This window comes from Rhineura floridana, chromosome 3 (assembly GCF_030035675.1).
Source record: "Rhineura floridana isolate rRhiFlo1 chromosome 3, rRhiFlo1.hap2, whole genome shotgun sequence".
In the NCBI taxonomy this organism is placed as follows: Eukaryota; Metazoa; Chordata; class Lepidosauria; order Squamata; family Rhineuridae; genus Rhineura; species Rhineura floridana.
In genome coordinates this window covers 192,742,390-192,759,545 of record NC_084482.1, presented here as the reverse complement: position 1 = coordinate 192,759,545, position 17,156 = coordinate 192,742,390, and the positions used below count along the sequence as shown (strand labels likewise).

At 44.6% G+C, this 17,156-nt stretch overlaps 1 protein-coding gene across 2 annotated transcripts; it reads left to right on the top strand.

The window, feature by feature from the left end:
* The first annotated feature begins 10,193 nt into the window (after window positions 1–10,193).
* On the top strand, window positions 10,194–16,905 carry LOC133380885 (uncharacterized). 2 transcript variants are annotated; one of them, XM_061619054.1, is made up of 2 exons: window positions 10,194–10,617; window positions 15,533–16,905. In XM_061619054.1, exon 2 carries the CDS (start codon window positions 15,544–15,546, stop codon window positions 16,489–16,491), a length of 948 nt encoding a protein of 315 aa, XP_061475038.1. In that variant the 5' UTR covers window positions 10,194–10,617; window positions 15,533–15,543; the 3' UTR covers window positions 16,492–16,905. The 2 variants fall into 2 exon arrangements, with proteins under 2 accessions (XP_061475038.1, XP_061475039.1); XM_061619055.1 differs by lacking the exon at window positions 10,194–10,617 and adding an exon at window positions 14,051–14,117.
* Window positions 16,906–17,156: the final 251 nt, after the last annotated feature.

Genomic DNA, 17,156 nt, shown 5'->3' with positions numbered 1-17,156 from the left:
CGTTGGAAGTAATAATCAAGGCAGCTGAAAACGGGGTTAGGGGCAGAGCTCCCTCTTGGCTGTAAGTACACTATGGCTATAAGTATACTATGCAGCTAACGAGATGGTTTTCTAAAGGACGAGTTAGAGAGTCTAGAGCTGGTGGCTAGTACTCATTGAGACTGATAAGGTACAAGGTAGGGAGATCAGCATGGTGAAACCAGAGCCAATGACAGGCAGAGCTGCAATCCAATACACACATACCTGGGAGTAAGTTCCATTAAATCCAATGGAGCTTACTTCTGAGTAGACATGTATTGGCTTGCAGCCTAATTCTAGTTTGTGCTTGTTTTCCTTCTCCCTGCTGAATCTACTCCGGCAACACTGAGATTCAGGAGGAGGGGCCTGGCAGGCATTACCACCCCCTATACTGGTTGTGAGTACTGAGGTAGGCGGGTGGGGGCTGGCTGAGGGCAGACTGAACTTGGTGGGGCAGTGCTCCACTTGCCCTAATGTGCCATGCTTCCCTGCTCTTTATCAGTATAGCTTTGATTCCAGTAAGCCTTACACAGAAGAACATATTTCTGGTGGATTGTACCACAGGACCCCCCATGTTAATATGGGAAGGGGTTCCTCTGGACTCTGTATCTTTGGGGACCAAAATCTCCTGGGAGGGATCTTTCAAACCCCCTCAGTGATTTGACAGAGTCACAACAACTAGCTGCTACTCCACTTAGGAAGTTAAGGCTTTATACCTAATTTAAAGAGAAATTAGTGGTGGTGGATCTTGTCAGCTGCCCTCTCTATAATCCAGGACATCCCAAGGACTCTTTGGCCATGCCCACTATATACATTTAAAGGAGTATTATACTACTTTAAACAGTCATGGCTTCCGCAAAAGAATCATGGGAAGTGTAGTTTGTGAAGGTTGCTGAGAGTTGTTAGGAGACTCCTATTCTCCTCACAGAGCTCCAGTTCCCAGAGTTACCAGGGAAGAGGGATTCATTGTTAACCCACTCTGGAAATTGTTGCTGTGAGGGGAATAGGGGTCTCCTAACTCTCAGCATCCTGAAGAAACTGCAGCTCCCAGGAGATTTTGGGGAAAGCCATGACTAGTAAAGTGGTATAATAGTGCTTTAAATGTATAGTGCAGATTTGGCCTAAGCCATCAAATGTATAACAGCCATGACCAGCCCCACCGTTAGACAGAGGGACATCATCATTTATTTGTATGCCGCCTTTCCACAGCTGAGCCATGCTCAAGGCGGCTTACAACATCAGTTGTACGTTGGGACGCCTGGGCAGTTATGGAAACCTCTCCAGCTGTTCCTCCTGAGCTCCCCCAGCCATTCCCATCTGTCAGGGGGGCAAAGCTGTGTATTTTACATGATCTGCCCCTCCCTAGGCTAGCCTGTGGTGGATGGGGCTGTGCCATGGCCACTGTTGAAATGAGATTTAACTGCCACACCAGTTGGCTTCTGTACGTGAAATGGAGGTGGGTGCCATCTTGTCCTTTGGCTCAGGCAACTTAATGGTGTGGGCTGGCCCTGCTTATGCATGACTGCATTTTTTTAAAGTAGGCCATGAGTTTGTTAAAGATGGTGAAGAACATCAAGGCAGCCCCCAGAAGGTCCCTGGTGATGAAGAAGCACAGTCAAGTCAGCTGCAGCCGCCCCCACCCCCACCCCCACCACAACAGCTGCAGACAACTTCTCCTTCAAGGGCTGCCTCTGCGATGCATCTGGGCAACAGCAGGGAGCGGTACATGCCAATGCTTGGTAAGTAGTACCTGTTGACAGGTGTGGGTTTAAATGTGCACATTTAAAACATACTTAAAGCACGTTGCTTCCTCCAAAGAGTCCTGGGAACTGTAGTTCAGAGCTACAATTTCCACCCCTGTTAACCAGGTACAGTTCTCGGGACTCTTTGGGCGAAGGCATGTGCTTTAAATGTATCGTGATTACACAGCGTTGAAGTTCTGTGCTTGTTTCCAGTGGTACAGCTAAGTAAACTTAGGCCCTGGACTTCATGGTCTTGTATTCTCTCTCTCCTTACCCCTCCACTTCAATAGTGAAGCACACAAAAAAGATGAGCAACTCCAGTGTTAAACCATCCTTCCCCCATCCAGTGCCCTCCAGATGTTTGGACTGCAAATCCCATCAACCCCACCCTGCGTGGCCAGTGAGCAGGGATTATGGGAGTGCTAGTCCAGCAACATCTGGAGGGCTCAACGTTGGGGAAGGCTGCTTTAAACTACATCTGAGAGCCCATGTCTGTAGTGAATTAGGACTGGGGAGGCCCACGCTCAAATCCCTATTCAGTTATGAAGCTTACTAGGGGGCCAGCCGCTGTCTCTCAGTTTAACCTACCTAACAAGAGTTGTTGGTAGGATGAAAGGGAAGGTGTGAGGGAAGCCATGTAGGGACTTGAGGCAGCTTTGGAGTAATGGTGGGGTATAAATGAGTGTCTTGTTCTGGTCAGATGCCATCTTGAAGAACCAAGAAGCTCTTCGAATGGTCTTGATGAACCAGGATACGCTGAAGAATCTTGTGGATAGGCTTCAGAAGACCATGTCCACCATTGAAGATAAGGTCCAAGCCATTGAGCAAGAGATGAACATCCTCTCTCAGTTCACCCAAGAACTCAACCAAGTTGGTAATGAAGCCAACTGGGGTTGAAAGTTCTCGTCCAAATAGCCAACTGATTGTCCTGGTCACCATCCAAAGTGTGCCTGACTCTTATTTGCAGCTTGACAACAATGCTTTCGGCACCTACAGAAATAACTAGCTGTACAATATAAAAGATTCTCAGTACTGGAGATCCTACCTTTGCAGATAAACATTGCTCTTTCTACAAACAGTTCTCAAAAAATTATTCCATCTGGCTCGTGGATGTCTTTTTTCCCTTGGATGAAGATGTGATTTATTTTAAAATATGACCTGCCTTGATCTAGCCTTACTCATCAAGGAGCCCCAGAGTCATCTGAAGAAGCCTCTTGGCATCAAGACATTAAGCCTTCAGTATGTCTAGCTGGGAAGACTCCTGAGGCTTTTGAAGCTTCCTCAGAAATAAAAAAGTAATTAGCTTTCTTTTCTAGAGATGACCACTTCTCTGCTTTTGTCCATCTTACTCCTAGTGCCACATGGAAGACCTCTAGTGAGGATGGGTTCACCTTCAAACTCAAGGGTGAAGTAATAAATGTGAGGTTCAGTGCCATTAGCTGCCTCTAGCTTCAGCTGTGTTTCCATTTCAGCCATGCTTGATAAACAGAAGTAGCCGAAGCTAATTGTTCTTCAATATGATCTTGAATACTGCAGTGTATTGAAGAGGGTCTCTTCTATGTGTCAAATCCCACTGGTGGGTTTTAATGTAATCATACTCAGGATGGTTAACTGACAGGGTTTTTTGGTAGCACCATTGCACTTTCTCTAAGCTGACAGTGTGAGATAGCAAATACACCATCACTTATTAATTTCTTCATTTTACTGACACTTTTGTTCCAGCGCTTCAGAATAATCAAATGCAATGCAGCGTCCTATCATTGTATATTGCATGTGAGCCTGCCGATAACTGTGGTGGTATCCCTGGTGATTTAAGTTGCTAGTGATGATTGGACAAACTGTGTTTTTAGAAAGCTTTGTGTTGGGTATGTGTGAAGCATATCAGCCCAAGTTCTTTTGGTTGCCTAAATAGCGCTGTTAAGCTGTGCCAAAAATCAGAAATGTATATTTGGCTTGCAAGAAAAGCTTCTGTAAATCATTCCTGCACATACCCCACTGGAATGAATGGGAGGCTGGTCACAGATGCCTTGCTGCACCAATCTAACTAATTTCACTTGAACTTGCATAGGAACCATTTTTTTTGTTCCTGAGCTGCTTGATAAAACTTCATAGTATATACTTGGTCCTGTATCCAAACCCTCCCTTTCCATTGGTAGCCTGAATATTTTTAGAGTGTCCATCTGTGTAGAAAATGATAAATAGGCCTGAATGTATTCATTTATCTGAATGTATTCACTTGCTCTTATTCTTCTATGGCAATTGATTGCACTTGTGTACTCGTGTACAATACTTAACGAAAGATGTCAATAAAACTGTCATGCATACAGAATGTCTGTTTCTGTCTTCATAGCACAGCGGAAAACTGCACCAGATGTATTCTTAGAGGTGCTACAAGGGAGATTGCTTATTAGGGAGTGATAAGTGAGACCTACAACAAAATGTTGCAGTATGGAGTATTCCTGGCCAGGGTCCCTGGCTATGCCCTTTTCTAGTAGACTCCCTTCCATCCACCACCACTTAGTACAGTCAGCCAGCATTCGATGGCCTGTGGGCATGCTCAGTCCTCACCTTGAGCTTTCCCCCCTACTTTGGTAAATCTTGGGGGTCCCCTAAGGCCTGCTGCTATCGGTCTCCTATGCATGGATGATACTGTTTAGGAACACAGGAAACTGCCTTATACTGAATCAGACCATTGGTCCATCTAGCTCAGTATTGTCTACACTGACTGGCAGCAGCTCTCTGGGGTTTTAGGCGGGGTTCTCTCCCAACCCTACCTGGAGATGCTGGGGTTGAAATTGGGACCTTCTGCATGCAAGGCAGATGCTCCACTACTGATCTACGACCCTTCCTTATGTTTGACTCAGCCTGTCCCAACATTTGGGTCCCCAGCTGTTGTTGGATTACAGCTCCTATCAGCCCCAGCCAGCATGGCTGATGGTCAGGAATGATGGGAATTGTAGTCTAGCAACATCTGGGGACCCAAAGGTCGGGAAAGACCTACATGAAGGTCCCCAGCTGGAGAATGAGTTTGCTGTTAGTTGATAGGCTAGGCAGCAGGCTGCTAGGGTTTTTCCTGCCCTCCAGCATGCCTCCCAATGACAATCCCCCCCCCAGCCCACTTCTTCCCTGCTGTTTTTTTCCTTTGTGGGTGGAAGCAGTAGAATGATAACAGGAACTTTAGCAGAGTTCTGTCCTGGGGCCAGGGTGGCTAACCTCTGGCGCTTCAGATGTTGGGACTCCCAAAGAGTTATTGTGACACATCATACTTTCTGCATGAGTGCGTGCATGCAAGCATTTGAAGCAGCCACACCTTTCCCTGGCGTGTGGCCCCCAAAGAGTAGGCTAAGGGTGAAGAGCAAAGATTTGCAATCCCTGCTTTCAACCAACTTCCCCCACCCCTATGCCCCTTCAGATGTTTTGGACTATAGTCTCCATCAACCTGAGCCCCCCCCCCCCGCTGTGGCCAGTGGTGAGGGGTGAGGGGGGTTGTAGTCCTGCACTAGCTGGAGGGCCACAGGTTCACCACCCCTGCTGGCTTTGTGGCATCTTGACTGCATACCCCCCTTCGTGAGCTGAGATGCAGACAAAAGCGCATGATTGAGGCACCTACCAAGGGAGGGGTCTGCTAAAAGCTTCTGCAGGAAGACCCTCCTGCCAGTGTCTCAGCTGGTGTTGAAAAGTTCAAAGCAAAGTTGCTCAGGACAAGGTGTGAACATGTGAACAGGCTGAAGTCACCACTACTGCAGGGGTGGCAGCTGAAACCTCTCAGAATGCAGTGGTTGCATCTGAACCAGGAAGGACTTATGGGATACCTGGCTGAGAAGGCAAAAGAGAATTTTTTTAATCTGTGGTCAGTACTGACAGCCCCTTGCTAGACAGACCGAATATGAATCCTCAGAAAGCAACTAGCACATATGCAGTCCAAAAGTGACAGCCACGGGGCTCCTAATTGAGATGGTAATTGGATGCTTCTTTGCAGAAATGGTGCTGCAGGGGCTAGCACCAGCCTTAAGCTGCTGGTGTTTGGACCTAGAAACCTGCACAGTAATGAGATCAGTGGGTTCTTGGCACTCTCCATATATTCAGAGGCACTCGAGATGTGTTTTAGGGGCTGACCCCTCAAAACCAAGTTGGGAAAGAGGAGAGGGAATGATTGCCGTTCCTCAGGGAGAGGGGAAGGTGCTCCATGCTCAAGATGCTGTCCCCCTGCCCCCAATGCTACACAATCCAACACTGAGTTCTGATGCTGAAAGCTACAATTGCCAACCTTTGAGTGTATTCAGCTACCTTTTACTCAGAGCAGATTCCTTGAAATGATTGGCCATAACTAACTTAAGTCTATTAATTTCAATGAATTTATTTATTTATTATTTATTTGGTTACATTTATATACCGCCCTTAGCAAATAGCTCTCAGGGCGGTAAACAGCATAGGGTAAAATACATACATGGCAATAATAAATCACAAAAACATATATGACATAAAAACAAATACAGTTAAACAGAAAATAAAAACAAAGACTTAGTATACAAGATTAAAAAGCTAAATATATTCAGAGTAAAAGCTAGTTCCTCTAACAGCTGCTTGAGACAACACTGAGTACATGAAGCTTGTCCTGGCATAGAGATGCAGTGATGGGCACCCACTTGCATGACTTGAAAGGGGGTTAGAGAAATTTGTGAAGGATAAGGCTACTGGCTGTGATTGTCATGTTCTCCCTTCACAGTGAGAGACAGTATGATGTTTTAATTATTTTATTATACAACCCTATGACATCATTTTGAATGAGCTGGCAATGAATTAGCAATATTAATAATTTAGCAATTATTTAATAAAATAATTATCTGATGAAATAGGTTCGAGTGGACTACTTGGAAGTCACAATGAGATTTACTCCTCAGTAAATATGGCTGGAATTGCAACCATGCACTTTAAAGGTGCCACAGCACCAGTACTGTAGTGGCAAATTTAGAAGTGAAGGGTCCCTTCATGTTAGTCACAGTCACCACCACCACTTTTGCTGCTGGGTTGAGAATGAGATCCTTGGTAATGCCTTCTCCCACAATGACAGAATCCCTAGGAGCCTCTTATCATAAAAGGGGAGAGTATTCTCTGCTGAGAAGAAAATTCTCAGTTGCTGATGCACCTCCTTTCACTCTGATTGGCTCCAATCAGCAGGAAAGTACAAGTAAGCATGTTAGAAGACTCTTCTCAGTGGCAAGCACACTCCCTTTTCATGCTGATTGTCTCATATGATGCTAGAGATATAGGGACACTGCTGGGACACTGTTCCAAAAAAAGTAAGGACTCTAAGACCCCTGAGACATCCCTGCATAGGATGCTTTTGTTGCGATAGACTAACATGGGCACACATTTATTATTACTACAGTTGCAATCTAATTAAAGAAACCTTAATTGATCATATTAATTTCTCAGTGCATGACTTAACACCAAAGTCAGGATCATTCAGACCGTGGTATTCCCAATCTCTATGAATGGATGTGAAAGATGAACAGTGAAAAAAGTGGGTAAGAGAAAAATCTACTCATTTGAAATGTGGTGCTGGAGGAGAGCTTTGCGGATACCATGGACTGCGAAAAAGACAAATAATTGGGTGTTAGAACAAATTAAACCAGAACTATCACTAGAAGCTAAAATGAAGAAACTGAGGCTATCATACTTTGGGCACATCATGAGAAGACAATAATGCTGGGGAAAACAGAAGGGAGTAGAAAAAGATGAAGGCCAAACAAGAGATGGATTGATTCCATAAAGGAAGCCACAGACCTGAACTTAGAAGATCTGAATAGGGTGGTTTACAACAGATGCTATTGGAGGTTGCTGAGTCATAGGGTCGCCATAAGTCGTATTCGACTTGAAGGCACATAACACACACACAATTTCTCAGTGCAATGGCTCCCTCCCACTGTTGTTCTCCAGCAATTGGTATCCACAGGTATGCTACCTCTTATCCTGGTCACCTGATACTTAATATCTTATTTAGACAGATTAGGGAAGGTAGGTCATATGGATCAGAGGAAACTAGCTTAGCCATATTGATTCAAGGAAAAGCAGCAGGAGGCGATATGTTATCCCTGAGTCATTTAAGAGCAACCCTGAATGGTAGGTTCCCCTGCTTTCTGAACAATTTACATACATCAGTTCAACAGGCATTTAACCCCCAGGATGGTCAATTTTTTAAAAAGGTAACAATTGGGTTTCCCAAGAGCTATAGACCAATAAGACTGCTGATTGTAGGATCTAAATCTGGAGTATTTTTCAGATCAAGGGCCACATTCCCTTCTGGGCAACTTTTCAGGGGCCACATGCCAGAGGTGAGTAGGGCAAGAGGCAAAATTGAGCACAGCAATAAATGTAAACATTATCTTTGTAGTCTAGTTTTTACACACACTCAAACACCCATCTATATCCAGGCAAGCAAGAGTCATCATCAGAATTCAACACTCTGAGGTTACGTACCCATGATCTAAACTATACCCTAGGTATCTTTTGCATAAATTAATTTCTTAGGAACCAGCAAGCACAGTGATGAGCAAAGAGGATCTCATAAAGGCCAGAGCACTATTGATGAATGTTTTGTCCTTTACCATTTAATTTTTTAAAAAAACTATACAAGGACCCTCTGAGAGTTTGTTTGAAGCGTTTATAGACCTGACCTCAGCTTTTGACTCAGTAAATAGGAGAAGCTTGCTAATACAAATATTGATAAAAGGTTACTTTGGTTAATTCAAAAACTCCACCAGAACAATGTTACTCAGATAAGAGGGGGTTTAAACTGACATCTTGCAGAAGGCATTAATGTTTGTCAAGGGGTCCGACAATGATGTACTGTGGACCCTTTCTATTTATTTTTTTAATAGTGCAGTGCCCTGCCTTCTTTTCCACTACTCTTGAAACCAGCAATGTTCCAGTCCTGATGCATGCCAACAATGTAGTTCTGTTATCTGTTAACCAGATAGATTTGTGACAACTGAACTCAGTTCTTTCTGCAAGACAGAATATCTTAAGTGTTAACTATTCCAAAGCTAAGGCTGCAATCCAATATATGTCTACTCAGAAGTAAGCTCTATTGGGTGCAATGGGACTTACTCCCAGGTTGGTGTGTATTGGATTGCAGCCGGAGATAGCTGTTTTGGGGAAAGGTCATAGAAAGCATAAGTGGTTAATGGATGGCTGCTCTCTTGAGCAGTGCAGTTCCATTAACAATCTGGGAATGTATTTTAATATTAAAGTGAAATGGACAATCCACTTGGAAGCAGTCAAAGTGATGGTACCTAAAACTTTACAACAGATCTTAAAGTCCCCCCCTCCAAATGCAGTCAAATGGTGGAGCCAGTTCTACAAATATTTGCAGGCAAAGCAGTTGTCCAAATGTGTTTTGGGTCCAAGATCTGGTTTGAGGGCAATGTCACTTCATGAGAAATACTTCAGAATGGGTTCTTAAGAAAATTACTTGCTTTATCCCAGGGTACACCAGCAGCTCCGTTGAGAGCAGAGCCCAGGTTTGACCTTTGTCCAATCAAGTTAACCAAAGCATGATTTGGTATTGGTGCAGACTGAAAGAAATGTCTGATCCAAGACTCCCAAAGAAGTGTTGGTATGAAGAACTGAGGCTGGGAGGATGGTCGAAGATCTGTCATTTTTGACACTTTCTGTCCCTTGTTCATTTCCTAGACCCATGAGCTTCCTGCTTCAGGACTTGCAACCTAAGAGGATTTGTTATTAAATGCCCACTTTGCATCTACAGACCAGCTGTTTAAATTTAATCCAGTTTGCTAGGATGAAAATTGGGGTGGGGGAGTCTTCAGATGGGATTATAAATTACATAGTAAATTGCCCTATATGGATTCATACCATTGGTCCATCTAGCTCAGTCCTGTATATGCTAACTGGCAGCAGCTTTCCAGGATTTCAGACAGGGGCCATTTCCAGCCCTTTTTGGAGATGGCAAGGATTGAAACTGGGACCTTATGCATGCAAAGCAGATGCTCTGCCACTAACCTAGGTCAGGTTAGCTTCTGTTCAAAGAAACTAGAAGAAAAAATCATGATGTTAATGATGGTCGTGGGATCATAATTTCTTGAAAAAGGGGTTTGTTTCAGCTCCAACGTGATAGTCAGGGAGTGGGAAAATGCTGACTTCTGTGCCAGCTAATTGCTCAAAGGTTTGTCCCTTCTTAATATTTAAGATTTTGCCTGAAAACAGAAAGACAGTGACGCATTCCAGGATCCAGTGTGCCCCGTGCCCCCTTCAAAAGGAAAAACCTGAAGATCTAGTGTCTTTAGAAACTTCTATGCAGAGCCAATTAAAAAAAAAAAAACCTAAAAGGAGAAACCCCCCAAACAGCCCAGTGAAGACTGAGCATGCTCACTGGCCACAGAATGCTGATGAACGATGGGATAAAACAACAGAAAAAGGGCTGGGTGAATGGAATGGAGTACCTGGAAAAGGGCCAGGCTGGCTGTAACCCTGAACAAGGACAGCCCGTTTGTTGCATATCCCACGTCATAAAACTGATTCCCCCCCCCGTGACTTTATAATCCTGCGCGTGAAGTCTTGCTCTGCGCACATAAAGGGTTCTTTTGCCGGTAAGGTTGAAGCGAAGACACACCGTCCCTTGACGCTCCGCCTGCCAGACCCTCCTCCACCTCTCTTAAGACCAGATGACCAATACAATTCTAGGATCGCTTCCCATTGGCTGGAACGAGGAGTGATCGCTTTAGACCGTAACGGGGCTGGGCAGCAGGGAGGAATATCTGAGACTGCGGAGGTGAAAGCAAGCCTGCGTGAAAACGAGAGGGAAAAGAGCTGAGCCCCACGTTGGTGGGGTAGAGTGGTAAATCGACATCTCCTCTTGCTAATGTTTGTCTGTTTGCTTGTCTGATGCAGTCCACCGCGCTTCCTCTTGCTCCTCTCCTTCTCTTCTTGTTTTTCGGGCAATAGTTCTTTCTCGCCTGTATGTCATTTCCATTATACGCGCTCGCCGTCTTCTCTTCCCTCGCTCCACTGCTCCTTTATAGATCGAGCATAAGGGCCTACGTGTGCGCTTTGCTGCTTCGCGTTGCATAGGTAGCTATGGAGCTATCACTAAAAAGCCTTTCAGCGGGCCGAAAACGAGAGAGAGCGGAGCACTTAACTCCACTGCCATTTTCTGGAAAGATACTGCAAGCGGAGCTAGTTTTCATTGTTTTGGGTGTGCGTGTGTGTGTGGCTGGAGGCCTCCTTAATGGTCTGATCATAAGAGCATTGACCAGGAAGTAAATCCTGTTGAAATGTTAACGTTTCTTAATTTCCAAATAAGAGGGTGCTAGGGCTCCTGCAGACGACCTGTTTACTGACCATCCGCCCTGATTTGCTTGCGCGGAGGTTATACCATATCTGGTTTTTATTGAGGATTCATCCCAATTTGCTCGAACAAAGCTTGCGCAGAGTTAATAGGCTAGCTATTTTGTTTGTTGCTGGACTACAGTTCCCATAATTCCTGACCATTGGCCATGCTGACTGGGGCTGATGGGAGTTGCAGTCCAGCAACAAAAAAATAAAAAGAGGTTGGGAAACACTGGGGGAGGTTACACGTCTTCCCACACTTTTTAGTGCTTTTCCCTGTCACTTTCCTAACCGTGGAAAGTCCTATTTAAAAAGTGGATTTGTTGCACCAGAGCACATCAATCCACTTTAATAATTGTGCAAACCTAAGTTTCCAGTATGTGATTAAATTCCTCCTGCAATAATCTTGTGAGGCTTTTAATGGCCTGGTTCTATGATTGGTTGTGCTGTGCAAAAAATGGGTAGGATCCCGTGTCAGTATGGTTACTGGTTTTCTTCAGGCAAGGCTCCTGTATCTTTTCATAACTGCCTGGCAATAGTAGTTTTCCTTCTCATTGTGAGTTCCTATGCTCTAGCTGTTCCTGTTTAATTTTCAGTTCCCTGCTCTTGGTCAATTACTATTCCCTATCTTATTCTCAGAGAGCTATCGCTAGTCGGGCGGTATATAAATTTAATAAATAATAATAAAAAAATAATTGTCTTTTTGAGGATGCTTTGTTAAAAGTTTGTTCCTGCCATTTGCTAAAGTAGCCATTCTTCGGCATTCAGCCCCCTTCCTGGGGAACCTTTAGCACTCCGGATGTTACTGAACTTCAACTCCTGTCAGGGCCAGCAAGCATGGCCAATGGAGTTGTAGTTCAGCAACACCTGATGAGCCAAAGGTTCCCCATACCTGCTCTAGTCTCTCATCTCATACTTACATTGCTGAGTGGGGCAACACGTAAGCATTTGTTCATGAACAATAAGGCATCATGCAGTATACATAAACACATGTACATGTGTGTGCACGCTGCATTTCCACAGTGAGCTGTGCCCAAAGTGGCTTACAAGAAACACTCATTATCAAATACAAAACATGGAAGGGAGGGTTGGGGGAGAAAGCAGTTTACAAAACATATTGATAAATTTAAACAATTTTGGCCACCCTGGGCTCCTACTGGGAGGAAGGGTGGGATATAAATCAAATAAATAAATAAATAAGCAAGTGTTAACAATTTAGCAAATGTAGAATAAATTCAATATTACAAAAGAAATATTCTAGACGTAAATGCATAAATACAAAGCAAGAAGAAAGTGAACAGAGAATCAAATTCCAGCTGCTGGTACAGGCCTTGTCTTATTATACTCCAAGGAACCCCAGCAGCCTAGCATTGATGCAGCTTGGGGGGGGGCTTCTCACCAGGCTAGATTATTTACAGTTGGCTCCCTTGTCGCCTCTGCAGCTGCAGAGGTATTTACTGAAGTTGTTGATAATGTGTAGCAGGATAATCTGTGGGTCTTTTTCTTTGGTATGCACCTACCCTTTTTCTCAGTTTTTATCCCTGTAGCCCTGTATTGTCTCTTACTCTGACTGGCAGCAGGCACTCTCAAGGATCTGCAGCAGAGGTCTTTCCTGTCATTTTCACTGGAGATGCCAGGGTCTGACCCTGGGACCTTCAGCATGCAAAGCCTGGGCTCTACCACCTCCCAGTTGGTCCTCTGTGGCCAGTCAGAATCGGCCAGCCCTCACGCGGGTAAAAGTTGCACACCACAAAGGAAATATCAGCGTGGCATGAGAAATAAACGAAGGAAATCATGAGAGCAGGGATGGGAAACCTGCAGATGTTGTTGGATTTCATCTCCCATCAGGCCCCAGCCAGCATGGTGAGGGTTTATGGAACTTGTGGTCCAGCAGCATCTGCAGCTTCCCCATCTGCTGAATTAAATACTCCTGTGAACCACAAGTAGGGGAAAGAGGCATGGTTCAGTGGTAGAGCATTGGCTTTGCACCCAGAAGGTCCTAGGATCAGTTCCTGGCACCTTCTGTGAGGGTTGGGAATGTCCCCTGTCTCATACCTTGGAGAGCTGCTGCCAGTCAGTGTAGACAATATTGAGCTAGATGGACCAGTGGTTCTGACTCAGTATAAGGCAGATCCCTATGTTCCTGATGTAAAAGTAACCATCTGAAGAGGAGGTTGTCCACTACATCTTTATATGTCTCACTGCTCTAGCATTGCCTCCCTCCAGTGGTGCCAGTTTTTTTGGGGGGGGGGTGTTGGCTGCTCTAAATCAATTGAGATCTGTTTCAGCATGCTTATTTGTCTTGTATTTAGTTAGCAAAATATACACGCGGTCTAAATGAGCTGAAACGTTTTTCCCCCAATAGCCCAGAGCAGTTGAACTGAAATGTTTTGCTTAAGAAATAGCACATTTTGTGTGATAAACTTGAAATGTAATATTCGAAGCAGGGCCACCCTGGGAAATTTGGCTGCTTAACTAAGGACAAGATGGTGCCCCACTGAAGCCAGCCAGACTGGCGGTTGAATCTTACTTCATCACTAGTTATAGAATGGTCTATTCCGCTGCACCTGAGGGGGTGCAGTGCAGGCCTCTTGCTCTGCCCTATGAAGTGCATGCTGGGCCTGTGCCCAGTTTCTGAGCTGACTTGCCCTCCTGTGGCCTCAGCTCCAGAAGGGGGGTTTACAGTACCCTCCTACTGCTGCTGCCGGACACTCCCAGACCTGAGAGTGTTCTGGGCTTCCTTTGCCAGCCTTTAAATGCCTTCTGGCACGAGCAGTGGGAAGTCCTTTCCCTCAGGAAGCATCCAGGTCTTGTATACCAGGGATATGTATTTCCATTGCTGCGGCAACAGCACCATACTACCCCTCCATTTTTCTTTTCCTCCTAGCTGGTTCCACCCCTCTGTTGCCCTAGCAACTATTGCTGCTACAGCCGTTTCTACTGTGTCCCGCATCTTCATAGCTTTAGCCCCTGTTTCTGGCTCTGCTTTCCCCTCTTCTGCGGTCGCTGGTAAGGATAATAGCAAAACCCTGGAGAAATTGTCACATCTACACCATACATTGAAAGCACCCTTCTACAACGTTTAACAGTCATGGCTTCCCTCAAAGAATCATGGGAACTATAGTTTGTTAAGGGTCTCTTAGCACCTGTAATAAACTGCAGTTCCCATGATTTTTGGAGGGAAGCCATGACTGTTTAAAGTGGTATGATAGTGCTCTAAATGTATGGTGTGGATGCGACCAACAGCCCAAAACAGTATCCTCAAAAATGAAAGCAACCAAAAATGAAAGAAGCAAAGCCAGCATAACACAGGAGAGAAAGTTAAATCACCCAAACCATTCTCGGCCCATGCCAGAGGCCTGTCTGAAAAGTCAGGTCTTGACTGAGCATTTAAAAATCTTCTGTGTTGGGCTCAGGCAGGCTTCCCAAGAAGGGCGTTCTATAGGATTGGCAGCACAACTGAAAAGGCGCTGCACATTATAGATATCCACCACCCTCCAGCTGGAATCTAGAGCAGAGCGCCTGATGTTGAATGAAACACTTGGGAAGGAACAGATAGAGGAACACTATCCTTCACATACCCAGGTGACAGGCTATTTAGGGCCTTAAAGGCAAGAACAACTTAAATTGGGCCCAGAAACAAATAAAATAACTGGTGCAGATCGAATATCGATGTGGTGGTACGATCAGGACACAGTGCAACAACCTAGACGATGTACCAATGATCACTGTAGCTGAAGGGAGATTGAAGCATGGGTTGTTTTTCATACCGTTTTATTTATTTATCATTGTATTTATATCCCACCTTTTACCTCTGAGGAGTCAGTGTGGTGTAGTGGTTATTGTGTCGGTGTGTCGGACGAGAGCCTGAGAAACCAGGGTTCAGATGCCCACTCAGCTGTGAAACTCACTGGGTGACCTTGGGCTAGTCACTGATTCTTAGCCTAATCTGCCTCACAGCATTGTTGTGGGAATGAAATGGACAACAGGGGGAGAGAACATGTATACTACCTTCAGCTCCTTAGAGGAAAGCGTGGGATATAAATGCATTTATTGTTGTTGTTGTTGATAATAATAATAATAATGCAATATATTGTTATCATCATCATCATCTAATTATTTAAATCTGTATCCTGCCCTTCCTCCCAAAGGAGCCCACGCCACCAAACAACAAACAATAAAGCAACAAAAACATATTTGAAACAGTTTCAGTACAGATGTAGATTATTACATTTGTTAGTCACTTTATACAAAAGAAAAAAGTCTCAAAGCAGCTTTAGAAGATAAAATGCCACAGATAAAAGAATTTAAACCAGAAAACAAATGGTTAAAGAATTCAGTTATGTACTGTGTGAAGAAGTACTAATACGAAGGGGTGCATTCTGGTGTGAATACATTCATTTTAAGCTGTTTTTCATTCCCAGATTTCACCAGCATGAGGGATGACAGCAACCTGTTTGAGCCCCTCCTGGATGATGGAGACGACAGCAAGATCATACCTGTACGGAGACTCTCGTACAGAGAGAAACTTTGGGGGATCCTTCCACAAAGCTCTGCACCATCCTGGCTTAACATCAAAAACAGCGTAGACTGTGGTGTGCCCCGTTTCTCCAATAAATCCACTATGACTCAGACTACTAGGCCCCTAGTCAAAAGAAAAATCTGGATTTTGATTCTAGTTCTCCTCGCCCTTGTCACCCTCCTTGCCCTCGCTTTTATTGGAGCTCTGTTCTGTTCCCCATGGAAACAGCAACCTTCACTTGAAGCTGGGGAGAACACAACAGCAGCCAAAAATCTCAGCCTTGCAAGCCTACTTGATGCCAAGAATCAAGAACCGCATTGGGGAGCCATGCATAACTGCTTGGCTGAAGCTGTTCAGAAGTTCTCTGAGGAGCCAGAGATGGTACGGAAGAATGCCAGGATGATCCTCCAGTGTAATGGAACAAGGCAGGAGTTTGTGTCTGGAAAAGGGGAAATCCGCATTGAGGTGGTCTGGATCAACGGCATGGCATCTTACATACTTGATGAGGCCACTCCAGAAGTCCATATGGCAAGGCTTGGCCGCCATCCATTGCCACTCAGTCTTGCCAGCATCAGTGGTGTCCTCCAAGACCTGGCCTCCAACATCTCCAAGACCCAGGAATGCTTGGGGGAGCTGCAGAGTTGCCTCAGCAAGGCCTTGCAGGAATTTCCACTTGAGCCAGCAACTTTGCAGGACAATGCTAAATTGGTGGTGACATGTGGAGGGGAGAATCTGACCTTCATCTCTGGTAATGGGGATAGCGAGATCAATGTATACAGAGAACGTGGGGAGATTCAGTTTCAGGTGAAACCTACCTGGCAGGCTTGGTGGGCCAGGCTTTTCAAAGGGAGACTAGGTTGAGCGACAGACTGGAGGAGGCAGTGCAGGAGGTATCTTTGTGGCTCTCCTGAGTCCAAGGACTTGACTATAAAGCATCTCCCTGCTGTGGTTTCAACTATGCACCAGTCTCAAGACCAGTGTTCTATCCAGTTCCTATCCATCACATAGTTGGCAAGGAATTATGTAGAAGTGATGCTTAAAACAATCTATTTTATGATTCCAGGGCAGGTGGTGCATCCTTTCTAGGTGAACAACAGTGTCTTAACCTCAGAATGAAATTTTATGCACGTATTAATCATAATGCTAAATATGCAAAAGTGATTAATGATCAGAATCTTTTGTGAGAATCCCCCTGCCCCCTGAGCTCATGCTGCACCTTAAGCCTCTTGTTCTTTTGTTCTGTTTAGTGATTTATTAAATAAAAATTTAAATAAATACGTTTCTTTTCCTTCTGTGCCACCCTGGACTTAAAATTATATATTATAATATATGAGATATATATTACCTATATTATATTTTTAATCTTACTCGTTTTCTTTGACCTAGGATAAATTTAGGATACTTGTATCACAAAGCCCCACTCAGGAGTTTGCAGGGTAATTATTCATAGAACTGGTAATAACGGTATTTATGTAATACCTTTCTAAGCACTCAAGAATTTCACATACTTTTCAGTACTCTTTACA

What these genes read in the sequence shown, in the direction of transcription:
- LOC133380885 (XM_061619054.1), top strand. Translation starts at nt 15,544, where the DNA reads ATGAGGGATGACAGCAACCTGTTTGAGCCCCTCCTGGATGATGGAGAC.